Source organism: Xenopus laevis, chromosome 6L, assembly GCF_017654675.1.
Source record: "Xenopus laevis strain J_2021 chromosome 6L, Xenopus_laevis_v10.1, whole genome shotgun sequence".
Lineage (NCBI taxonomy): Eukaryota > Metazoa > Chordata > Amphibia > Anura > Pipidae > Xenopus > Xenopus laevis.
The window spans coordinates 714765-741360 of record NC_054381.1 but is presented as its reverse complement, the minus strand read 5'-3'; the positions used below and the strand labels follow the sequence as shown (position 1 = coordinate 741360).

The 26596-nt window shown below is 42.7% G+C and overlaps 1 protein-coding gene across 2 annotated transcripts; it reads right to left on the bottom strand.

The window, feature by feature from the left end:
* Positions 1-1067: 1067 nt before the first annotated feature.
* LOC121394789 (tripartite motif-containing protein 14-like) lies at positions 1068-25298 on the bottom strand. 2 transcript variants are annotated; one of them, XM_041566820.1, is made up of 3 exons: positions 25190-25298; positions 24372-24505; positions 1068-2423 (listed from the first exon to the last, which is right to left on the bottom strand). In XM_041566820.1, exon 3 carries the CDS (start codon positions 2328-2330, stop codon positions 1512-1514), a length of 819 nt encoding a protein of 272 aa, XP_041422754.1. In that variant the 5' UTR covers positions 2331-2423; positions 24372-24505; positions 25190-25298; the 3' UTR covers positions 1068-1511. The 2 variants fall into 2 exon arrangements, with proteins under 2 accessions (XP_041422754.1, XP_041422755.1); XM_041566821.1 differs by lacking the exons at positions 24372-24505; positions 25190-25298 and adding an exon at positions 8984-9210.
* Positions 25299-26596: the final 1298 nt, after the last annotated feature.

Below are 26596 nucleotides of genomic sequence, written 5' to 3'. Positions count from 1 at the left end.
AATGGTTTTATTAAAAATAGACCAGGGGTAAAGAATATCAGAGCTCTAATCCACATAATATTTTTTACAAAAAAAAACAATATTCCTAGTTCCATCATTAATATTGATGCGTGAAAAGGCATTTGATAATATTACTTGGGAACACATTGTCTGCCTTGAAAAATATGGCATTACCGGGCCATTTTACCAATATATCAAATATCTCTATAACAGTCCCAAATCTCAAATAGTCTTTGGGGGGGGCAATGTCACCACAATCTCAGCTGTAAATCACACGTTTCTGGCCCCTCCTCTATGAGGCTTAGGCAATTACTTTCATTTTCCATTGAGCACTTACTGGATTTTACTGCCCTCCTCACATTCCCCTCCCTCCTTACCATCTAATTGTGTAGCCAGTGCATGGTTGTGGGCTTCAGGTGCCCATTTCTGGCACATAAACAAGATTTTGGAATGAAACAAAACCTCCTTTAATAACAGTCTCCACAAAATGGCACCTGCCTGCTTGATGTGATTGTGAATTCCAAGGGTTACAGAAACAAATATTAAATAATTTATATATTGTAAGTGAAGTTTATTTTGCTTGACTAACATAATAAAATAGGATTTGGAATTATTTCTTAGGGTGACAGATCCCCTTTAACTCAAGGTGAGGACGGTGAGGTTGGGGAATGCACTGCGTGGGGATGTGATGCTGATTCTGTTAATAAGGGGCTTGGAAGATTTCTTGGACAAGTAGAATATCCAAGGCTATTGTGATACTAAAATGTACAATTAATATAGATATGAGTATATATAGTTGATGTGAATATATGGATGGGTCAGTGTGTGTAGGACCCATTTGGAGGGGTTGCACTTGATGGACTGTGGTCTTTTTTCAACCCTATGTAACTATGTGACTATCAAAACCTCTTCTGATCCAGAGACACATCAGGGACAGGAATAATAGATTGTGCCTACAGACCTTAGGGGCAACTGGTGGGGTAAATCAGAATCGCCCGAGCAGGGGGTAATTAATAGACCTGCAGATGGAGCTTCTTTGGGGGATTCTGGTAGGAAGTAGCAACACAGAATATTTATATATTTAATGAGGCATTTGGTTTATTCCCCCTATTACAAATGCTACTTAGAGATGATGGGAGGGAATTGGCAATTATTTTGTTACACAAGTAGAATCACACAGATCCAGGCACATTTTAGAGCTAGACTGTACAGAACTTTTTTGGACGACTTATGGACACCAATGAAATGCCCACAAATTAAAAGAGCACAACATTTTCAAGATTATCTAACATGAATCAAGTGACACTAAAAGGTTTAAATGAATCGCCAAACCAGATGACGATGAAAAATGTAATAAAAAAAGAGAAAAGAATCAGTATAATGTTAATTGACACTTGTTTTTGGTGCAGTGGGATCAGGGACAGTAGAGCAGATGTGGGAATGGCAGATATAGTTACTCCCTCTCCTACAGTCATGTGACCAGCTTCTACCTCTCTTTATTGGTCATTTTGCTAAATAATGATTTTCAACCAGGTACCTGCCCACCCTACCAAACAAGCAGCATGAAGGGGCTCAGTGAATGTGGCAGTGAAGGTGTGTAAGTGTCTGATTGGCTCATTCAGCTCATAAAAGGACAGACGTCCGGCCTCATAGTCCAATGAGATCCTGATTCTCCTGCAGGAAGAGACGTGGGGTAACTCTGTCCATCTACTGTCATGTACCACTGAATATCTGTTATTATCTTCCATGTACAAACACCAGGACTTGTTATTATTCCCAATTGCAGACTGTCGTCCTCCCCTCTCTATACTGGGATAGGCCACCCCTACCCTCCACTCCCCTGATTCACTGCCCTCCACTTCCCAGTAATGTCGCCCTGAGGGGAAACTCCTGCTGCTTAAAGTCTGAGGCCTATCCTGAAATCTCTCTGGGGATTGTGGGTAATGTAGTTCTGTTAGTGAGTAGGAAGCAGATTTCCTGTCCCCTGATACAGATAAATGATTATGAGCCGTGTTTATATCCAGTAACAGGTCTGTAGCCTCCTGCCCACAGATCTGTCTCTTTATACCCAGCACAATATGAGCCAATCCAGGGGCCATTATCCCATCTGTGCCCCCCTCATTATGTGCCCCCTCAGCCCCACACAGTGCAGCTCCATGTGATTCCTGTGCCAGTAAGGAACACAATGTATCACACATGTTACACATCTCCTCCATGTCAGGGATCTGCCTGACCAACTCTTCCATCTCTGTCGCTATCACATGGATAATATCATCATCTTTCTTCTCTTCTCCTCTGAACTCCATCTGCATCTGAGTCTCTGTCTCCATTTCTGTCACTGTCTCTCTGTTTCATTTCCACAGTTTCTCCACAACATTTCTCTCTTCCTTCTTCTCAGGCTCCTCATTCAACACCACATTTGCCTACAAGGGAAAGTTAAACAAATTAAGGAAATTATTCATTTTAATTTTCCCCATAACTGATCCCTTCCAATCCCTTTATCAGCTTAGTCACTCTTCTCTGTATTTTCTCTATTTCATAAAAATTGCATCTGAGCACTGAAGACCAAAACTAGTACAAGTAAGTATTCAAGATGGGGCCTTAGCAGTGCTTTGTAAAGGGAAAGGATGATCCTCTCCTCATGAAGCAATACCCCTTTTAATAAAGAACTTGTTTGCACTTGTGGCCATTGCTTGCTACAGATTTACTTTTACTATGCTTGAGTAGCACTAGGACCTTCCCGATCATGGATCTGACCAACCTAATCCCATTAAGGAACTTTGTCCAAGTATATTTATCATCACTGAATCCCATCTGCCAAATTAAATAATAGTGGACCCAATACCGAGCCTTGAGGGACCCCACTAAGAACCTTACTCCAAGTAGAGAATGTACCATTAACAACCACACTCTCTACGCAATCCAGTAGCCAGTTCCCTATCCATGTGTTATATCTAGTATAGGTAAATCTAAAAACAACTGGACTTGCTGAGTAATCAATGAAGAGGTTTCACTACTCATCCGAGCAGCTTCTTCAGTACAACTGACTGGTGTGGGAAGTTCTCGTCATATAAACTCTTCCACTAATCCAATCACAATGGCACATTGTAACTCTTCAAAGAGGTGACATCTGAAGAAATTCACAGAGGTGTAGATTGTGTGTAGTTACTGTGATAGGATTATCCAATGTGTCATGTGACTCCTAGATACAGCTGTTACTTGTGAGAGTTACATGAATGGACGTGTGACGTGTTCTGAAACTGCCGGGGTACAGATGTTGGAACAACATTGTATGTAGCAGACAGGTGGTGTCGAAGGCCCCCGCCTCTGTTCAGGGATGGTTTCTGCACCTTGAGATGAATCGCCTCTTTCACACCTCGTTCAAACCAGCGTCTTCTTTATCCAAGATTTGAACCTTGCTATCTTCAAAGGAGTGTCCCTTGTCTTTAAGGTGTACAAAGATGCTTTAATCTCAGATGCAGACATCAGGGACTCACCCCTTGTAGCCTACGCCTGAGTTCCACTGTAAAAAGTCAAAGAGCCAACAAGATTTTACAAAAAGCCCAAAAACATCTACTAAATGAACGGGTCAAAAAGATCAACTTTACCATTGATGCCCTTAAGCAGAAAGTTGAACATCAAAACTGAGTCTGACAAAAGAACTGAGTGATGGAACTCTGGAAAGGGTGGTTGTGTTTGTTGAACATGCACAGATTGCCCAACACATTAAGAGTAAGGAGCGACAAATAAGCAAATTCACCACGTTACTGTCACGAAGCAGCAGTTGGAAAAGGACTGAAGAACTAACCTGGAGGCAGAAAGATGAGACACCAAACAACACCAAAGACACGTGGGTTAGGAACCTATCAGATAGGGTACTAACTCAGTTGGAAAAGGACGTGCTAGCCAAGGGGTTAAACTATGCATTGACACCACAACACATCCCAGTAGTTGAACTCATCACAGCCACAGAATCTGCTATCAAAAATAATCACTTGAAAAAGGAAGAAGCGGAACAACTCCGGCTAAATGTGTCAGCTGCCTTGTTAAGTGCCAGAACACCTCCCTCTAACCTTACTACACAAGAGAGGAGAGCGCTCAGTTCTCTGAGTAAGGACCCGAACATCACTATCCTGCCAGCAGATAAAGGGCGATGCACAGTGGTGCTCGACACAACTGACTATGACTGCAAGATAACCACTCTGCTCAGTCATAGCAATACATATGAACCCTTAGGGAAAGACCCAACCAGTGGTTACAAGAAAAAGGTGATAGGTTGCCTACAACAAATTGAAAAGGAGAAAGCCATTGATCGAGTTTTATACCACCGCCTGTACCCCAGGGAAGCCACACCATGTTTATATGGACTCCCCAAGATACACAAAGAAGGAGCCCCACTAAGCCCATTGTCAGCAGCATAAATTCAGTGACATACAACATTGCAAAATTCTTGGCTAAAATCTTAGCCCCGTTGGTAGGCAATACAGTGCATCATATCCAGAATGGCTGTGCAATAGGTTCTCCAGTCTCTCCCATTGTAACAAACCTGTACATGGAGGAAGGCCTTACTTACTTTCCAGGGAACTACACCGACTCACTGCTTCAGGTATGTGGATGACACTTGGGTTAAAATCAGATCCAATGAAGTGGCGGCCTTCACAGAACACATGAACTCAGTGGACAATAACATCAAGTTCACAAGGGAAGATGTCCACGAGAACAAACTTGCCTTTTTTAGGACTATTTGATGTGTATCCAAGAGGGGGGTAACTTGAAAATGGAAGTATACAGGAAACCCACTCATACGGATCAATATCTGTTGTTTGACTCCCACCATCTGCTGGAACACAAACTGGGGGTCATTAGAACTCTGCACCACAGAACAACTGATACAGAGTCCAAAGACAAAGAGCAAAAACATCTCAGAGGAGCTTTGAAAGTATGTGGCTCCCAGACTGGGCCTTTGTCAAAACAGCAGCAACCAAGCCCAACAGGAACACCAATAGAAAAAACCGCCCGGAGACACATAGTAGGTGAAACATAGTCATCCCATATGTGTGTTGTATGCTTTAATAACCAGATTCTGAGTTTGCAACAGCAACTTATTTATTCAAATACAGTGCACCAAGGAAGCCTGTATCTCCGTGCAACTCACTCTCATCTCCTGTGAGCTGACCCCGCCCGCTGCTTCCTTGTTCTGACAAACTTTATTAACATCAACAATTATCAACACATCCTTCCCTTTTAAACATTTCAACAAAATGGTGGTAATAAAAACAACCTATCGAAATAGTTGGAACTTAGTACAGGTGGTTTGCTACACTTATAATGCTGTGGCAACTGACCAAGTCACTTTAACACTGTTCAACTAGTCTTGATGGTTTCTTGATAATCCGGCCATAACGTGTTTGTACTCCATGAGTAAGTGTCTGTGCCTGGTTATTGCCAGTTGTATTATGTGTATTAATTGTGGACTGATCTGAGTTTCTTGTTCCTTGAATGGGTAAAGTATCTCTCAGAAAGGATTGTGATATGTCCATCTGGTTGTTCCTCTCGGTGTAATCTACTGGCACCTGTTTATTTCCTTCGGCATCTCTTCGCTGTATGTCCTCTGGCCAGTAAGCATCCACTGGTAGATGCTGCTCCATGTGAATCCAATCCTGATCCTGTGCTTCCTCTGACTGATTACAATGCTGACCATCTGAATGAGTCACGCTTGGTATTTTGGGGATTTTATACAAATGCCTTCTATTTCGCCTTAAAATTTTCCCATCACTTGTTTTAACCTCATAAGAACGAGGTGCGACTAGGCGTAGCACTTGAGCTTTTTCACACCAGGTAGATCCATTCCAAATTCTGACCTCATCTCCAATGTGTAAATTTTCAAGTGGTTTTGTTCTTTTATCATAATTTTTCTTTTGTCTCTCTCTCATATTTTGTTTCTGTTGTCTGTACCGTTTATGAAGGGTCTTATCATTGTGGTAACACTTAAGCTCCAATGCAGGTAATTTTGTCTGTATTTGTCTTGCAAAGAACAACTCTGCTGGAGATTTGCCTCCTTCCAGGGATGTTGCTCTGTAGTTTAAAAGTGCCACTTCTGGGTCCTGCCCTGAATGAACAGCTTTTTTCATCAACTGTTTTATAATCTTTACACCACACTCTGCAAGTCCATTACTCTGTGGGAATCTAGGGCTTGAAGTGACATGGTTGAATCCAAATTCTTCTGTGAACCTTACAAAGTCTTTTCCTATAAATTGAGGACCATTGTCTGTTCTTACTTCTCTTGGTATTCCATATCTGCAGAACTGTGTCTTAAGTATTTTGCATACTTCAAATGATGTGCTGTTTTTCAATTTTCGAACTTCTGGATAATTAGAGTATGCGTCCAATATTGCCAAGTGCTCCTTTCCATTCATCATGAATATATCAACTCCAATTGTATCCCAGGGACCAAATGGTATTTCTCTCTGTATTAGAGGCTCCCTTGGAAATGCTGGGGCAAAGGTTTGGCAAGTTGTGCATATTTCTGCAATTTCAACAACAAACGTTGAATGCGTGGAGGAGCTTTCCATAGTTCTTTCTGTGTGATGGTAAGTAGTGGCTTGTGATCTGTTTCAACAATAAATTTTGTCCCATACACAAAGTTGTGTAATGCTTCACATCCAAAAGCAATACCAAGAGTCTCTTTTTCTATTTGTGCATATTTGTGCTCTGTGTGTGTGAATGGGCGTGATGCATATGCAACTGGCTTCCATTCCATTCCATACTGTTGTAGTAGAACTGCACCTATTCCATCTTTTGATGCATCTGTTGATATTTTTGAAAGCCGGCATATGTCAAAATATTGCAGCGTCTGTGCACAACAAAGAATGTCTTTGAGTGATTTGAACTCCTGTTCCTGCTTCTCTGTCCATTTCCACTCAGCGTGCTTTAGTAACATACTCCTCATATGGGGAGTCTTGTCTGCCAGATTGGGAATATACTTGCTAAGGTAGTTTAACATACCCATGAACCGCTGCAGTTCTTTTTTATTACTGGGGCTGGCCATTCGTTTAATTGCTAGAACTTTTGCAGGATCTGGTTTCACTCCAGTGTGAGAAATGATTTCACCAAGATACAAAATTTCTGTTTTCTTAAACTGACATTTAGTGTGGTTCAGTTTAAGTCCATTTTCTCGTGCTATCTGTAAGACTTGCTTTAGTCTTTTGTCATGCTCTGCTTCTGTGGTGCCCCAAATTAAAATATCATCTATATAGACTTTAACTCCTTCAACCCCTTCCAAAAGTTGCTGCATTGTTCTGTGAAAAATCTCTGGGGCTGAACTTAATCCAAAAGGCAGACGCTTGAACTGATACCTTCCAAAAGGTGTATTAAAAGTACATAATTTTCTACTCCTCTTAGTGAGAGGAATCTGCCAAAATCCATTTGAGGCATCTAGGATTGTAAACAATTTGGCATTTGCCATTTCACCCAGGATTTCATTCCGAGTGGGTATATGAAAATGTTCTCTCCTTATGTTTTCATTTAACTCTTTGGGATCCAAACACAATCGTAGAGACCCGTCTTTTTTCTCTACAATGACTAAGGAATGCACCCAAGAGGAAGGTTCACTGATAGGTTCAATTACATCTAACTCTGTCAGGCGCTGCAATTCATGTTTAAGTCTTTCTCTCAGTGCCACTGGCACATGCCTTTTGGGCTTGTACAACTGGTTTTGCATCAGCTTTTAATGAAATATCATATATAACTGGTAGTTTTCCAAGACCTGCAAACACATCCTTATATTCACTTAGCAGTATGTCTATGTTGCTTTGTGGTGATTCTTCCACAACAAATAATTTGTTTACCAGTCCCAACTTTTCACATGTTTGTGCGCCTAATAGAGGACAGTAATTACCAATAACTACTGTAAATTCATGCTTGCTTGTCTTTCCTTTATAAGTAAGAATGAGGGTGCATTTTCCTACTGATGGGATTTTAGACTCATTGTAGGCCTTTAGCACTGATGTTTTACTTTTTAGTTTTGCTTTCATTTGTAAGTTTCTCCATATTTTTTCTGTGATAATGTTTGTTTCTGCCCTGTGTCCACTTTATACTTAATCAGGGAACCATTTGTATCAATGTCTATAGTCCAGCTTTTCCCACTTCCATTCCTTTTACTGACAGCACTCACATAGATCTCCTCCTGACTCTCCTCACTACTGCTGTCCATGACTGCATTTAGTTTGCTTTTACTGTAACATTGCTTGGCGAAGTAATTATATTTGCCACACGCTTTGCACTGTTTACCAAATGCTGGGCAGTTGTTAAATGCATGGGTGTTGCCACAATTATTGCAGACCTTGTATTTGGTGAATCTTGCATCAATTTTCCCTTTGCCTTTCTTAAAATCTGATTTACTTATGTGAGCCCTTGGTGTAACTGAGGATGTGGCCACTCTACTCACTTGTGAAACCTTCTCTTCACTTCTTATCCCTGTTAACACTTTGAGCTGCTGTTTTGTGAGTTCAGCTGCTTGACAGATTCGTATAGCTTTTTCTAATGTAAGATCCTGTTCCCTTAGCAATCTTTCTTGCACTTTTTGATCATTACATCCAATTACAAGTCTGTCTCGGATTAATGAATCTCTCAGCTGACCAAAGTTACATGTTCTGCTTTTGAGCTTGAGGTCTGTTATGTATTCCTCTATGCTTTCTATTGGAGATTGCACTCTGGAGTTAAAGATAAATCTTTCATATGTCTCATTCACCTTAGGGGTGCAGTAATCTTCAAACTTTCCCATAACCACTTCAAAATCATCACTGTCATGTTCATTAAGTTGAAATGAATTGAATATTTGCAAGGCTTCTTCCCCTGCTATTGTTAGGAACAGGGCCACTTTCTGTGCACTGGACAGTGTTATAGTGTTAGTAGCTTTCATATATAGTAACAGTCTCTGCTTAAAGATTTTCCATGCTTCCCCAACATTTCCCACAAACTTAACTGGAGTAGGTGGATGTAGACTGTCTGTCCTTATCTGTGCAGGGACTGTTACACTCACAGGCTGGGATGGGCCTGCTGCATCCTCTGCACCTCTTGCAGGTTCTGACATTGTTCAGGCTTTGTGTGCTGAGTGAATCCACTTCTGGTACCATGTGTTGTATGCTTTAATAACCAGATTCTGAGTTTGCAACAGCAACTTATTTATTCAAACCAAGGAAGCCTGTATCTCCGTTCAACTCACTCTCATCTCCTGTGAGCTGACCCCGCCCGCTGCTTCCTTGTTCTGACAAACTTTATTAACATCAACAATTATCAACACAATATGTAGCTGGAGTGTCTGAGGATTTTAACAAACACCACGTCCCTGTGTTTTTCAAACCCAGCAACACACTGAGACAAAAACTGGTACACCCAAAGGATTCAACACCTAAAGAAAAACAAAGCAATGTGGTATACGGAGTCCAGTGTAGTGAGGAGAGTACAGATCTATACATCGGGGAGACAAAACAACTGCTCTCCAAGCGAATGGCTCAGCACAGGAGGGAGAACTCTACAGGGCAACACTCAGCTGTCCTAAAAGACAAGGGAAGAGTTTATATGCCGAGAACTTCCCACACCAGTCAGTTGTACTGAAGAAGCTGCTCGGATGTGAAACGTCTTCATTGATTACTCAGCAAGTCCAGTTGTTTTAGATTGACCTATACTAGATATACCATGACCTGGATGAATAAAAATCGTCATAGTCATATCCATGTGCAAGTCAAACATATCCTTACAGCCTAGAGCAAATAATCTGTATAGTGAATGCATAAGTACAAGTATAAAGCTAACAGTATATGAGGTGCATGTGTTTTATCTATGTGTGTGTGTGTGTCTGAGTGTGTGTCTGTGTGTGTGTGTGACTGTGTATGTGTGTCTGAGTGTATGTGTGTCTGTCTGTGTGTGTGTGTGTGTCTGTGTGTGTCCTGTTACCTCACAGGACACTCCCCCTCACTCTCTCATCAGCTGTAAGTACTTCCTGGTTACCTCACAGGACACTCCTCCTCACTCTCTCATTAGCTGTAAGTACTTCCTGGTTACCTCACAGGACACTCCTCCTCACTCTCTCATTAGCTGTAAGTACTTCCTGGTTACCTCACAGGACACTCCTCCTCACTCTCTCATTAGCTGTAAGTACTTCCTGGTTACCTCACAGGACACTCCTCCTCACTCTCTCATTAGCTCTAACTACTTCCTGGTTACCTCACAGGACACTCCTCCTCACTCTCTCATTAGCTGTAAGTACTTCCTGGTTACCTCACAGGACACTCCCCCTCACTCTCTCATTAGCTCTAAGTACTTCCTGGTTACCTCACAGGACACTCGCCCTCACTCTCTCATTAGCTGTAAGTACTTCCTGGTTACCTCACAGGACACTCCTCCTCACTCTCTCATTAGCTGTAAGTACTTCCTGGTTACCTCACAGGACACTCCTCCTCACTCTCTCATTAGCTGTAAGTACTTCCTGGTTACCTCACAGGACACTCCCCCTCACTCTCTCATTAGCTGTAAGTACTTCCTGGTTACCTCACAGGACACTCCCCCTCACTCTCTCATTAGCTCTAAGTACTTCCTGGTTACCTCACAGGACACTCGCCCTCACTCTCTCATTAGCTGTAAGTACTTCCTGGTTACCTCACAGGACACTGGCCCTCACTCTCTCATTAGCTGTAAGAACTTCCTGGTTACCTCACAGGACACTCCCCCTCACTCTCTCATTAGCTGTAAGTACTTCCTGGTTACCTCACAGGACACTCCCCTCACTCTCTCATTATCTGTAAGTACTTCCTGGTTACCTCACAGGACACTCGCCTTCACTCTCTCATTAGCTGTAAGTACTTCCTGGTTAACTCACAGGACACTCCCCCTCACTCTCTCATTAGCTGTAAGTACTTCCTGATTACCTCACAGGACACTCCCCCTCACTCTCTCATTAGCTGTAAGTACTTCCTGGTTACCTCACAGGACACTCCCCCTCGCTCTCTCATTAGCTGTAAGTACTTCCTGGTTACCTCACAGGACACTCCCCCTCGCTCTCTCATTAACTGTAAGTACTTCCTGGTTACCTCACAGGACACTCCCCCTCACTCTCTCATTAGCTATAAGTACTTCCTGGTTACCTCACAGGACACTCCCCCTCACTCTCTCATTAGCTCTAAGTACTTCCTGGTTACCTCACAGGACACTCCCCCTCACTCTCTCATTAGCTCTAAGTACTTCCTGGTTACCTCACAGGACACTCCCCCTCACTCTCTCATTAGCTGTAAGTACTTCCTGGTTATCTCACAGGACACACCTCCTCACTCTCTCATTAGCTGTAAGTACTTCCTGGTTATCTCACAGGACACTCCCCCTCACTCTCTCATTATCTGTAAGTACTTCCTGGTTACCTCACAGGACACTCCCCCTCACTCTCTCATTATCTGTAAGTACTTCCTGGTTACCTCACAGGACACTCCCCCTCACTCTCTCATCAGCTGTAAGTACTTCCTGGTTATCTCACAGGACACTCCTCCTCACTCTCTCATTATCTGTAAGTACTTCCTGGTTACCTCACAGGACACTCCCCCTCACTCTCTCATCAGCTATAAGTACTTCCTGGTTACCTCACAGGACACTCCCCCTCACTCTCTCATTAGCTGTAAGTACTTCCTGGTTACCTCACAGGACACTCGCCCTCACTCTCTCATTAGCTGTAAGTACTTCCTGGTTACCTCACTGGACACTCCCCCTCACTCTCTCATTATCTGTAAGTACTTCCTGGTTACCTCACAGGACACTCCCCTCACTCTCTCATTATCTGTAAGTACTTCCTGGTTACCTCACAGAACACTCGCCCTCACTCTCTCATTAGCTGTAAGTACTTCCTGGTTAACTCACAGGACACTCCTCCTCACTCTCTCATTAGCTGTAAGTACTTCCTGATTACCTCACAGGACACTCCTCCTCACTCTCTCATTAGCTGTAAGTACTTCCTGGTTACCTCACAGGACACTCCTCCTCACTCTCTCATTAGCTGTAAGTACTTCCTGGTTATCTCACAGGACACTCCCCCTCACTCTCTCATTATCTGTAAGTACTTCCTGGTTACCTCACAGGACACTCCTCCTCACACTCTCATTAGCTGTAAGTACTTCCTGGTTATCTCACAGGACACTCCCCCTCACTCTCTCATTAGCTGTAAGTACTTCCTGGTCACCTCACAGGACACTCCCCCTCACTCTCTCATTAGCTGTAAGTACTTCCTGGTCACCTCACAGGACACTCCCCCTCACTCTCTCATTAGCTGTAAGTACTTCCTGGTTACCTCACAGGACACTCCCCCTCACTCTCTCATTAGCTGTAAGTACTTCCTGGTTACCTCACAGGACACTCCCCCTCACTCTCTCATTAGCTCTAAGTACTTCCTGGTTACCTCACAGGACACTCGCCCTCACTCTCTCATTAGCTGTAAGAACTTCCTGGTTACCTCACAGGACACTCCCCCTCACTCTCTCATTAGCTGTAAGTACTTCCTCGTTACCTCACTGGACACTCCCCCTCACTCTCTCATTAGCTGTAAGTACTTCCTCGTTACCTCACTGGACACTCGCCCTCACTCTCTCATTAGCTGTAAGTACTTCCTGATTAACTCACAGGACACTCCTCCTCACTCTCTCATTAGCTGTAAGTACTTCCTGGTTACCTCACAGGACACTCCCCCTCACTCTCTCATTAGCTGTAAGTACTTCCCGGTTACCTCACAGGACACTCCTCCTCACTCTCTCATTATCTGTAAGTACTTCCCGGTTACCTCACAGGACACTCCCCTCACTCTCTCATTATCTGTAAGTACTTCCTGGTTACCTCACAGGACACTCCCCTCACTCTCTCATTATCTGTAAGTACTTCCTGGTTACCTCACAGGACACTCCTCCTCACTCTCTCATTAGCTGTAAGTACTTCCTGATTACCTCACAGGACACTCGCCCTCACTCTCTCATTAGCTGTAAGTACTTCCCGGTTACCTCAGAGGACACTCCTCCTCACTCTCTCATTAGCTGTAAGTACTTCCTGGTTACCTCACAGGACACTCCTCCTCACTCTCTCATTAGCTGTAAGTACTTCCTGGTTATCTCACAGGACACTCCCCCTCACTCTCTCATTATCTGTAAGTACTTCCTGGTTACCTCACAGGACACCCCCCCCTCACTCTCTCATTATCTGTAAGTACTTCCTGGTTACCTCACAGGACACTCCCCCTCACTCTCTCATTAGCTATAAGTACTTCCTGGTTACCTCGCAGGACACTCCCCCTCACACTCTCATTTGCTCTAAGTACTTCCTGGTTACCTCACAGGACACTCCCCCTCCCTCTCTCATTAGTTCTAAGTACTTCCTGGTTACCTCACAGGACACTCCCCCTCACTCTCTCATTAGCTGTAAGTACTTCCTGGTTACCTCACAGGACACTCCCCCTCACTCTCTCATTAGCTGTAAGAACTTCCTGGTTACCTCACAGGACACTCGCCCTCACTCTCTCATTAGCTGTAAGTACTTCCTGGTTACCTCACAGGACACTCGCCCTCACTCTCTCATTAGCTGTAAGTAATTCCTGGTTACCTCACAGGACACTCCTCCTCACTCTCTCATTAGCTGTAAGTACTTCCTGGTTACCTTACAGGACACCCCCTCACTCTCTCATTAGCTGTAAGTACTTCCTGGTTACCTCACAGGACACTCCCCCTCACTCTCTCATTAGATGTAAGTACTTCCCGGTTACCTCACAGTACACTCCTCCTCACTCTCTCATTATCTGTAAGTACTTCCTGGTTATCTCACAGGACACTCCTCCTCACTCTCTCATTAGCTGTAAGTACTTCCTGGTTATCTCACAGGACACTCCCCCTCACTCTCTCATTATCTGTAAGTACTTCCTGGTTACCTCACAGGACACTCCCCCTCACTCTCTCATTATCTGTAAGTACTTCCTGGTTACCTCACAGGACACTCCCCCTCACTCTCTCATTAGCTGTAAGTACTTCCTGGTTACCTCACAGGACACTCCCCCTCACTCTCTCATTAGCTGTAAGTACTTCCTGGTTACCTCACAGGACACTCTTCCTTACTCTCTCATCAGATGTAAGTACTTCCTGGTTACCTCACAGGACACTCCCCCTCACTCTCTCATTATCTGTAAGTACTTCCTGGTTACCTCACAAGACACTCCCCTCACTCTCTCATTATCTGTAAGTACTTCCTGGTTACCTCACAGGACACTCCTCCTCACTCTCTTATTAGCTGTAAGTACTTCCTGATTACCTCACAGGACACTCGCCCTCACTCTCTCATTAGCTGTAAGTACTTCCCGGTTACCTCACAGGACACTCCTCCTCACTCTCTCATTAGCTGTAAGTACTTCCTGGTTACCTCACAGGACACTCCCCCTCACTCTCTCATTAGCTGTAAGTACTTCCTGGTTACCTCACAGGACACTCCTCCTTACTCTCTCATCAGATGTAAGTACTTCCTGGTTACCTCACAGGACACTCGCCCTCACTCTCTCATTAGCTGTAAGTACTTCCTGGTTACCTCACAGGACACTCCCCCTCACTCTCTCATTAGCTGTAAGTACTTCCTGGTTACCTCACTGGACACTCCCCCTCACTCTCTCATTATCTGTAAGTACTTCCTGGTTACCTCACAGGACACTCCCCTCACTCTCTCATTATCTGTAAGTACTTCCTGGTTACCTCACAGGACACTCGCCCTCACTCTCTCATTAGCTGTAAGTACTTCCTGGTTAACTCACAGGACACTCCTCCTCACTCTCTCATTAGCTGTAAGTACTTCCTGATTACCTCACAGGACACTCCTCCTCACTCTCTCATTAGCTGTAAGTACTTCCCGGTTACCTCACAGGACACTCGCCCTCACTCTCTCATTAGCTGTAAGTACTTCCCGGTTACCTCACAGGACACTCCTCCTCACTCTCTCATTATCTGTAAGTACTTCCCGGTTACCTCACAGGACACTCCTCCTCACTCTCTCATTAGCTGTAAGTACTTCCTGGTTATCTCACAGGACACTCCCCCTCACTCTCTCATTATCTGTAAGTACTTCCTGGTTACCTCACAGGACACTCCCCCTCACTCTCTCATTATCTGTAAGTACTTCCTGGTTACCTCACAGGACACTCGCCCTCACTCTCTCATTAGCTGTAAGTACTACCTGGTTACCTCACAGGACACTCGCCCTCACTCTCTCATTATCTGTAAGTACTTCCTGGTTACCTCACAGGAAACTCCCCTCACTCTCTCATTATCTGTAAGTACTTCCTGGTTACCTCACAGGACACTCCTCCTCACTCTCTCATTAGCTGTAAGTACTTCCTGATTACCTCACAGGACACTCGCCCTCACTCTCTCATTAGCTGTAAGTACTTCCCGGTTACCTCACAGGACACTCCTCCTCACTCTCTCATTATCTGTAAGTACTTCCTGGTTACCTCACAGGACACTCCTCCTCACTCTCTCATTAGCTGTAAGTACTTCCTGGTTATCTCACAGGACACTCCCCCTCACTCTCTCATTATCTGTAAGTACTTCCTGGTTACCTCACAGGACACTCCCCCTCACTCTCTCATTAGCTATAAGTACTTCCTGGTTACCTCACAGGACACTCCCCCTCACTCTCTCATTAGCTCTAAGTACTTCCTGGTTACCTCACAGGACACTCGCCCTCACTCTCTCATTAGCTGAAAGTACTTCCTGGTTACCTCACAGGACACTCCTCCTCACTCTCTCATTAGCTGTAAGTACTTCCTGGTTATCTCACAGGACACTCCCCCTCACTCTCTCATTATCTGAAAGTACTTCCTGGTTACCTCACAGGACACTCCCCCTCACTCTCTCATCAGCTGTAAGTACTTCCTGGTTATCTCACAGGACACTCCTCCTCACTCTCTCATTATCTGTAAGTACTTCCTGGTTACCTCACAGGACACTCCCCCTCACTCTCTCATCAGCTATAAGTACTTCCTGGTTACCTCACAGGACACTCCCCCTCACTCTCTCATTAGCTCTAAGTACTTCCTGGTTACCTCACAGGACACTCCCCCTCACTCTCTCATTAGCTGTAAGTACTTCCTGGTTACCTCACAGGACACTCCCCCTCACTCTCTCATTAGATGTAAGTACTTCCTGGTTACCTCACAGGACACTCCCCCTCACTCTCTCATTAGCTGTAAGTACTTCCTGATTACCTCACAGGACACTCGCCCTCACTCTCTCATTAGCTGTAAGTACTTCCTGGTTACCTCACAGGACACTCCCCCTCACTCTCTCATTAGCTGTAAATACTTCCTGGTTACCTCACAGGACACTCCTCCTCACTCTCTCATTAGCTGTAAGTACTTCCTGGTTACCTCACAGGACACTCCCCCTCACTCTCTCATTAGCTGTAAATACTTCCTGGTTACCTCACAGGACTCTCTGATTTCTTGCAAGTCAGGCCTGAAATGACAGTCTCATACCCAACTGTTCAGAACAGTCCCAATTTTGACAGCTCATCCAGGAGTCCCAACTTGTTACTGAAATGTCCCAATTTTTTCTTTGATCTCCTGCACTGAACAGCCTGAACGAGATACAAAGTTTATAACTTAGATGGCTTTTGGCAGAGAGCCCAGAATAGTCACCAGGTGCACTTTGATACTTTTGTAACAATTTAAGATAAGTAAAGAAACAATTGTAACAATTTGAGATAAGCAGGTCTCTTGGGGAAACTGTGACTTGCAGCTTAAAGGACAACATAGTAACATAGTAACATAGTAAGTAAGGTTGAAAAAAGACACATGTCCATCGAGTTTAACCTTTTTTTTTTTTTTATTAACTACCTATCTGCCAGTTGATCCAGAGGAAGGCAAAAAACCCATCTGAAGCCTCTCCAATTTGCCTCAGAGGGGGAAAAATTCCTTCCTGACTCCAAAATGGCAATCGGACTAGTCCCTGGATCAACTATCTTCCATAACCCTGTATTCCCTTACTTGCTAAAAAGCCATCCAACCCCTTCTTAAAGCTATCTAATGTATCAGCCTGTACAACTGATTCACTTCCCAGCTCTCCCTGTAACTCCCCTTTCCCTCCTCTAATCTCATTGGCTCCCTCCTGTCTGCTGGGAGGAGCTACTGGTGAATAAAGCATCCGACCCTTCCTTGTACCTATCTAATGTATCAGCCTGTACCCCTGATTCACTTCCCCAGCTCTCCCTGTAACACCCCTTTCCCTCCTCTAATCTCATTGGCTCCCTCCTGTCTGCTGGGAGGAGCTACTGGTGAATAAAGCATCCGACCCTTCCTTGTACCTATCTAATGTATCAGCCTGTACAACTGATTCAGGGAGACAATTCCACATCTTCACAGCTCTCACTGTAACAAACCCCTTCCCAATATTTAGGCGGAACCTCTTTTCTTCTAATCGGAATAGGTGACCTTGTGTCAGCTGGAAAGACCTACTGGTAAATAAAGCATTAGAGAGATTATTATATGATCCCCTTATATATTTATACATAGTTATCATATCACCCCTTAAGCGCCTCTTCTCCAGAGTGAACATCCCCAATTTGGCCAGTCTTTCCTCATAGCTAAGATTTTCCCTTTACCAGCTTAGTTGCCCTTCTCTGTCCCCTCTCTAATACAATAATGTCCTGTTTGATTGATGGAGACCAAAACTGTAGGGCATATTCTAGATGGGGCCTTACCAGTGCTCTATACAGTGGGACCCCCTCCTCCCGTGACTCTCTGCCCCATTTAATACAAGTCAAGACCTTATTTGCCCTTGATGCTGCTGACTGGCATTGCTTGCTACAGACAAGTTTATTATCTACAAGGACTCCAAGCTCCGTCTCCATTATGGATTTGCCTAGTGCAGTCCCATTAAGGGTATAAGTGGATATTGTTACATCCCAGGTGCAGGACTTTACATTTATCAACATTGAATCTCATTTGCCACTTAGCTGCCCAGATTGCCAGTTAGTCAAGATCCTGTTGCAAGTGCCACATCCTGGATGGAATTAATTGGGCTGATAGTTTTGTGTCATCTGCAAACACTGATACATTACTTACAATCCCCTCCCCTAAGTCATTAATGAACAAGTTAAATAAAAGTGGACCCAATACTGAGCCCTGAGGGACCCCACTAAGAACCTTACTCCAAGTAGAGAATGTCCCATTAACAACCACCCTCTGTACCCGATCCTGTAGCCAGTTTCCTATCCATGTGCAAACGACTTCATTAAGCCAACAGACCTTAGTTTAGAAAGCAGTCGTTTGTGGGGCACAGTATCAAACGCTTTGGCAAAATCCAAATAGATCTACTGCCCCCCCCACTGTCCAGAATCTTACTTACCACATCATAAAATGCAATCAAATTCGTCTGACATGACCTATCCTTCATAAAGCCATGCTGATTGTTGCTCATAATGCCATTCATTAGGACAAAATTTTGAATGTGATCCCTTAACAAGCCTTCAAATAATTTGCCCACCACAGATGTCAGACTTACTGGCCTATAATTGCCAGGCTGAGATCGTAATCCCTTTTTAAATATTGGAATAACATCAGCTTTTCTCCAATCCATAGGCACCATACCAGATGACAGTGAATCTGAGAAAATCAGAAATAAGGGCTGGTCTAAAACTGATCTAAGCTCTCTTAGAACCCGGGGGTGTATGCCATCAGGCCCTGGAGCCTTGTTTACATTAATTTGTATTAAAGCTTTATGAATTATATCCTGAGTCAGCCACTGACTAGATTGAGCTGAGCCATTAGTGCAGCTATAAAGTGAGCCTGTGAACCCAGACTCCTCTATTGTATACACTGAAGAAAAGAACTGATTTAACACATTTGCCTTATTTGTATCTGTTACAACCATACTGGTACCATTATTTAATGGAGCAACACTCTCAACCTGCATCTTTTTACTATTAATATATTTAAAAAACTTTTTAGGGTTAGTTTTCACCTCCACCGCAATTAACTCTTCATTTATTTTCTTAGCCTTCCGGATTGCTGATTTACAACATTTATTACAGTGTTTATATTCATTAAATGCAGCTTCTGTCCCTACAGATTTGTAATTTTTAAATGCACCTTCACCTTCATTAGCAAACTGTATTAACACATAAAAAACACAGAAATGTGATCAAACTTTCATAACCTGCAAAATGTACTTGGTAATTAGGGGGTGTGGCCACACATATGGGTGTGGTCAAAAAATTGCCCCTTTTGTCCCTGTTTCTATTTCAAAAATGTTGGGAGGTATGTAGTGTAAAATCTTTGTGGGTCCCAGTGCAATGTATCTATGTCTGCAGAGCCAGGCAGCTCCCCTTTGTTTTCCTGGTAAATTGGTCTTTTTAGTTGATGGTCAATTCGTAAGATTGTTCCGAGAAAATCGTGGTCTCACGATCAGGATCTGATCTTTTAAAAATCTCAACATCTATGGGTAGCTTTAAAGTCACTTAGATCTAATCAACATAATAAATCTAATAGGGTAACAATGTGACTAGTCTTATGTGCTTCTTCCCTGCCTGCACTCCCCTGTATGTTGCAATGTTCACATATACCCAAGTTAGACTCTTGCGCGGGTCCAGTTTTTGGAACCCGTACACGACCCGTACTCACAACCTGCAATCTGCAAACCTGGACCCGCAACCTGCATTCTTACCAGCTTGGACCCGATACCCGACCCGACCTTCAAGTACCTTATCCACAACCCAGACCCGCGACCCACTGACCATCAGGAAGTGCTGTCATTGTAAACCGGAAGTGACATCGTCAGAAGTAGGCGTGGTCAGAAAAAAGGACTAAAAATCACTATTGAGAAGACCTGAGGCCCGACCCGCGACTCGTAAACCCGCAGAACCGGACCCGCTGCAGGACTCTAACCCAAGTTACTTTGTCCATTACAAATAGAAGCTGCACTGCATGAGGGTCCTTGGTGTGGTCACCCCACTACAATGGACACTAAAGGGGACATGTTATAAAAGGGGACAGAAAGTATAAAAATATTAGCAAATGCTCCTGTCCTCAATAAATAACATGGCAGCACAAACACAAGCTTAATTATTATGCAAAGATAACATTCGAGAACAGAATAGTAATTTAAAGGAAATAAAAATCTTCACATATAAATAAATTGCAAGTGAAACAGGTGACAACAGGCCCAGATTTGTGGAAAGGCCATGAAGGCCCGGGCCTTGGGCGGCAGGATTTTAGGGGCCGGAATGCCGTCCAACCACATTGGTTCAGAAACACTTGGGATGCGCAGAAAATACAATATTTGTTTTTACAATTTCCTCTGTGACAATTCCCAGTGCTCCGGATCTGATTAAAATTTGCATATGTGCATAAATAAAAGGGGAGGGGGATGATGAACGACAGGCGGCCTAGGGGCAACCACTATGTAAAAATGGCCATGGGTGCCAAGTCTAACTGAACATTTACTTTATGGGGTTTGTAATGTTGTTCCATCCATTCCTGTGATGTTAAATGTTCAGTTTAATATTCATTAGCAGCTTAGCACTGGGTGGAGTCATGAGAAAGGTTATGGACACAGGAAGGGGAAGTGAAGGGGGAGGAGCAAACAGGGTGGAGAGAGCAGCCAGGAATAAAGCAGACTTCTACCCTGCAGTCTGGCATCTTTGTGTGCATTCTTCCAGTTCCACAACACCCAGCACTGGGATATCACACTTGTCAGTCTCCCCTCATAATTTAACTCTTCCCTCCCTCTAACCAGTTTAGTTGCACTTAGTCTCTGCACTCTCTCCAGCTCATTTATATCCCTCTTAAGGACTGGAGTCCAAAACTGCCCCCATACTCCAGATGAGGCCTCACCAGGGACCTATAAAGAGACACAATTATGTTTCATCCCTTGAGTTAATGCCCTTTTTTATACAAGAACTTTATTTGCTTTAGTAGCCACAGAATGACACTGCCCAGAATTAGACAACTTGTTATCTACAAAGACCCCAAGATCCTTCTCATTTAAGGAAACTCCCAACACACTGCCATTTAGTGTATAACTTGCATTTATATTATTTTTGCCAAAGTGCATAACCTGCATTTATCAACATTGAACCTCATTTTCCAGTTTGCTGCCCAGTTTCCCAGTTTAGACAAATCACTGTGCAAAGTGGCAGCATCCTGCATGGAACCTATAGTTCTGCACAATTTAGTCTCATCTGCAAAAATAGAAACAGTACTTTCAATGGCCACCTCCAGGTCATTAATAAACAAGTTGAAAAGCAAAGGACCTAGTACAGAGCCCTGCGGTACTCCACTAACAACACTGGTCCAATTAGAAAATGTTCCATTTACCACCACTCTTTGTAGTCTATCTTTTAGCCAGTTCTCTATCCAGGTACAAATACTATGTTCCAGGCCAACATTCCTTAATTTAACCAGTAACCTTCTGTGTGGCACTGTATCAAATGCTTTAGCAATGTCTAAGTAAATCACATCCACTGCCATCCCAGAATCAAGGTCCCTGCTCACCTTCTCATAAAAGGCAATTCAATTAGTCTGGCAAGATCTATTACAAATAAAATCATGCTGGTACAAACTCATAGTATGATTTGCAATGAAGTCTAGTACGTGCCAACGCTTTTTAACTTTACCCTTTATAATATTGGAGGCCTTATTATACTAAGGGGGTTAGATACTAAAAAAAAATTTTTTAAGTAATACATTTTTATTGGTTTTTAAAAGAAAATAAAAGAAAACCAATTGGTATATTTATAGACATACAATATAATATACAAATGATTTATAACAACATGTGAGTTAGAAAGTTTTCACACAATCCCAAGATGGTTTATTTCAGTCTAGGTGCTATACATTGTTACCAATCTAGTCATTGAGATCAGAGTTTATACTTTTCCTAATAATTTTTGCCCAAACTTCCTCCAACATTTATTAAACTTTACATCAGCAACTTTTGGCAATTGAGTTGGGGTTAGATCCCATCTTAACAGAATTTTTCTATTGATTTCAATGTGGTTGATACATTTCGTCGCTCTACCTGCCTATTTCAGTGCTGCTTCCCATTGCTCCATCCAGTATTCCTTGTTTAAATCTTTTTCCCCTTTCCTAAGAGAACTCCCTTTATTATTGTTTTGTACTTCATTCACTAATTTGTAACAAAGCGATATTTCTTGGTATTTCCCATCTTCCGCATTCAAATAAACTTAAAAAATACTCTTTGCCTCCTCTTTTTTTTCAGAAAAGGGTGAATTATGTGTCTCACTTGCAGATATATAAATAAATTATGTTTATTAACAAGGAATTTGTCTCTTATTTGTTGAAAAGTCCGCTTTCATCTGATATATCTCTAATTGTTCTGAAACCTTTGGATTTCCATTCTAACAGTTCAAGTGAAGGCACAAGTGCGTCTATAGAGTCAATGGTTAAATCTCTAAAGTTACGTTTCCACCAATGATTATGTTTTGTAATTTCTCACCACAATTGAAACAAGTAGGTCATTGTTGCTAATACTCAAAAAGTACATTCTGGTCTTATAGCTCTTAAAATATTATTAACTGTGGTGCCCTTTAATATGGTATTTTCTATCTCTAGCCAAAGTTTTTGGGTATCATTTTTCCAATACGCTTTACTAAATTCTAGAGCTGTTGCTTTCATGTACGCTTCTATATTAGGTACAATCATGTCACCCTGAAGAGTAGATCTATATATCTGATCTTTCTTTATTCTAGGCCTCTTACCTTTCCATATTAGCTCCTGAAAAATTCCTTGTAAATTTTTAAGTATATCTTTAGGAATTTTTAAGGGTATTGTTCTCATTAAATATAATACCTTCGGTAGTAGCATCTTTTTCGCTATATTTATCAGTGCTATCCAAGAGAATTCTGTCTGATTATAAAGTTTAGCTTCAGCTTTCAGGCTGTTGTACAATTTATTGTAGTTTGTCTCCACCATTTGTACTACTGGGAAGGTTAATTATATTCCTAAATAAGTGATTGAACTTTTGCACCATTTATATGGGAATACATTTTGTAAGTTTGTCACTGTGTCCTTTTTAATTGCCATATTTGGAATCATACATTTTCCTTCATTTACTTTATAATAAGATTTTTCGGAAAAGATTTCTAGGTTATTTTGTACGGCTTGTAAGGACTTTGCAGGGTTCGCAATAATTAACAATACATTGTCTGAAAACTCGAATTTTTTGAGATTTATTAAGCTCTGGAGCAACGAAAAACTTGAACCTGAAAATGCTATGGCTTAAACCAATTAAACTCATGTAAAAGCCAATGGCAGAGGTTCCCTAAAAGCATTTGAAGATGTTTTTCCCCCTACGAATTTTCATTTTTTTGCGCTTGTTTTCATTTGAAAACTCAAGTTTTTGGTGCATAAGAATTGAAAAAGTTGCACAATTTGCAATCAGTGCTTGATGCTGAGAATTTGGCGCCAAATCCTCTTTAAAAAGCCAATTCTCCATTTTGACAGTGCCCAACATGGCTTCTGTTTACAGATCCTGCTGAAATGTTATACTGTTTTTTAAATACCTGGTTTTTGACTCCTGCCTGATCATTGACTTTGATTCCTGTCACCTGCCTTGACCTTTTAGCCCGATCTTGGACTACATTTTGCCTAATACTTGCCGGTACCTCTTTTTGGACTTTTTGCTTATTTATGCACTACTCCTTGTAGGTTCCACAGCAGAAAGCCCAGGGCCACAAAAGGGCATCAGTGAACACCGGAATCCACAGGGGTGCCCTGTACATGTGAGTGTACCCACTGCTTCTAAGGTTCCAAACAGAGGAGTATGTTTCCCCCAACAGGTTTACCCTCAAACTACCTTTTCATTAGAGCATTGTGACTGATAACATTTTCTTGAAATCTTTTGTCCAATTAAGAACATTCATTAAGGAATTCACTGTCTTTAGTACAAATTCTTCTTGCCATTAAACATTGGCCCCTTGGTATGTTCCAATTACAGTTGATATGATGGTTACAGGCCATTCCTGTCTGTAGCTTTAGGAAACAGTTTGCTCTCAATTGTACTTCACTCAACAAACAAGGCGACATCCACCAAGAACAATTTTAGCCGTAAATTTGAGATTATAATATATTTAGTAAATTCCTCAATCAACCCATTATTCCTATGCACAGTTAATAGCACATCATCTCTATAATGAGTGTATAAAATGATAGTAGCCTTAAATGTAAATGAGTCCCATATAAATGCTCCCATACAGCCATGAATACATTTATATACGATGTGATACATTTACTCCTCATTGCCATCCCTGTATCTCTGTATCAGTCAGACACAATTATATATTAATGTACTTACTGTGTGTCTCACAGACTGTCCTTATTGACATTCCCTCTCATCCGTTGCTTCTGTCTCTGCTACTTGTGTTGAGTTTTCTGTTTTGTGCTGAGCTCTCACTTCTCATTGAATTTCTTGTTGGAGAAACTTCCTGACTGTGTAACATAAAATCACTTTCTGTTAGAAAATCTTCTTCCTGTTCTCTCAGTCTCTGTTTCACTTTACTACTCTTTTGCTCTTAAAGTCTCCCCTTGTTTCTCAAGTCCCACCTGAATTATAAAAACATCCTGGAGCAATGAGGCCCCTGTTATTGTCCTGACTTACTTGGAAACCTAAAGGGTCATTTACAACCAGCGCTGCTGTTTTTGCATAAGAAAGTCTCCCTACATTTCCATATAGTTGTACATGGTTCTGTCTATCTCACCTCCTGTTATAAACTGATTACAAGAAATTGGCCAATAAATACAGAAAGTGGTCTAACTAATCAGCAAATACACACTGGCTCCTACTTCTCTGTTACTATCACTGCCGCTGCAGCTGCTCCTCATTAGTGGAAGAGATAAGGAGAGATCTCAGAAGGGAAGGGGCTTCATGTTAGACCAGGAAGTAATGAAATGAGCTGCAAATGTCAACTGATTATGCAGAAACCACAGCAGGTTGTATGATGGGACTAATGAACGTTATTCTGGGAGACTATTTAGATCAATATGAGAGATAGTAAAAAAAAGTTTCTACTTTAAAGGGGACATTTTGCATAACCTTCATATTCAGATATATGATGAATCTTTCCTCAAACAATGTAATGATGCAGAGAAAAAAACGTTTTGAATGCATTTTACCTGCTAAAAGTGTCATTACATCAGAGCTGCATTGAGAACCTCTCAGGTCAGAAGCTAGGCTGAAATGAAGAGTGGGAGTGTCTGTTCATGCTCTCACAGGAAGTGGTCACAGCACTGACTGACAGGCTGAACTCCTGAGCTGTAGCAGCCAAACCCCTCCCCTCCCACCCTCTGTCCTGTGTGTCCCAGTCTGCACATAATTGTCTTACACTGTTGCCTGATCATTTAACCTATCAGTATATTTTAAATGCTCAGCATAAAGCAATAGATGTTGAGTTTAATACAAACTATAAAGAGAAAACAAATTTGCTGTTCTAAAACAGTTCCAGGTGCAGTGAGTTGCAAAGAAAAAATGCAGCATTTTTGAACATTTTTATGATCTTGTGCTGGGAGTTCCAAGTGAAAAATGCAGCTGTGCTGTAACCAGGGGTGATCCGCCAATGAGGCGAGCTGAGGCGCTCGCCTCAGGCGGCATCGCCAGCTAGGTTTCCAGGGGCGGCAAAAAGCCGCTTCTGGTGCCTTTAAGAGCCGAATTTCCGGTTTTTGAACCGGAAATTCAGCTTTACTAGGGCGAGAGAGCGCAATTGCGCTCTCCGCACTAGCGTTGCTGCCTCCCCCCGGAAATCGAATCGGGCTGAGGGGGCGGCATTACTGGAGCCGCCTCAGGCGGCAATGCATACAGAAATGGCGCTGGCTGTAACAGTTTGTGGTCAGGTGCAGGGAGTTGCAAGGGAAAGGCAGCTGTTCTGCAACAGTTTATTGTCAGGTGCAGGGAGTTGTAAGGAGATAAAAGCAGCTCATGTTCTGGAATTGTGTAACATCTAATAACAGATGCAAGGTGTAAAAAAAAAAAGGAAAACCTAAAAAATATTCAAAGCTTTTTGTTATAGTTTGCTTTTCTTTTTCTTTTTTTTTTTTTAACCAATATCCGCAAAGAAGAGGAACAAGCATTTGGTAAGGGGGGACAAGGAAAAGAATAAGGTAGACAGGGAGAAAAGCGAACAGTGAGGCATAGGGAGGTGGAGGTTAAATGAATAGAGCAGAGAGTGACAAACGAGTAGTAGTGGGAGGGGGGAATGAGCAGAGAGGGAGTAAAAGGAGCAGGGGAGTAAGGGGTTAAACAAATAGAGCAGAGAGTGGCAGAAAGGGAGCAGTGGAGGGAGGGGGGAAACAAACAGAGAGGGAGAGAAAGGAGCAGGGGAGGGAGAGGGATGTGAGCTGAGAGTGTCAGAAAGGAGCAGTGGAGGAAGTAAAACGAACACAGCAGAGAGTGAAAGAAACGAGTAGTGGAGGGAGGGGGAAACAACAGAGAGAGTCAGTGAAAGGAGCAGGGGTAGAAGGGGTTAAGTGAATAGAGCAGAGAGAAAGAAAAGGAGCAGTGGGGGAGAGGGAGTAAAAGGAACAGGT

What these genes read in the sequence shown, in the direction of transcription:
- LOC121394789 (XM_041566820.1), bottom strand. Translation starts at nt 2,330, where the DNA reads ATGGAGACAGAGACTCAGATGCAGATGGAGTTCAGAGGAGAAGAGAAG.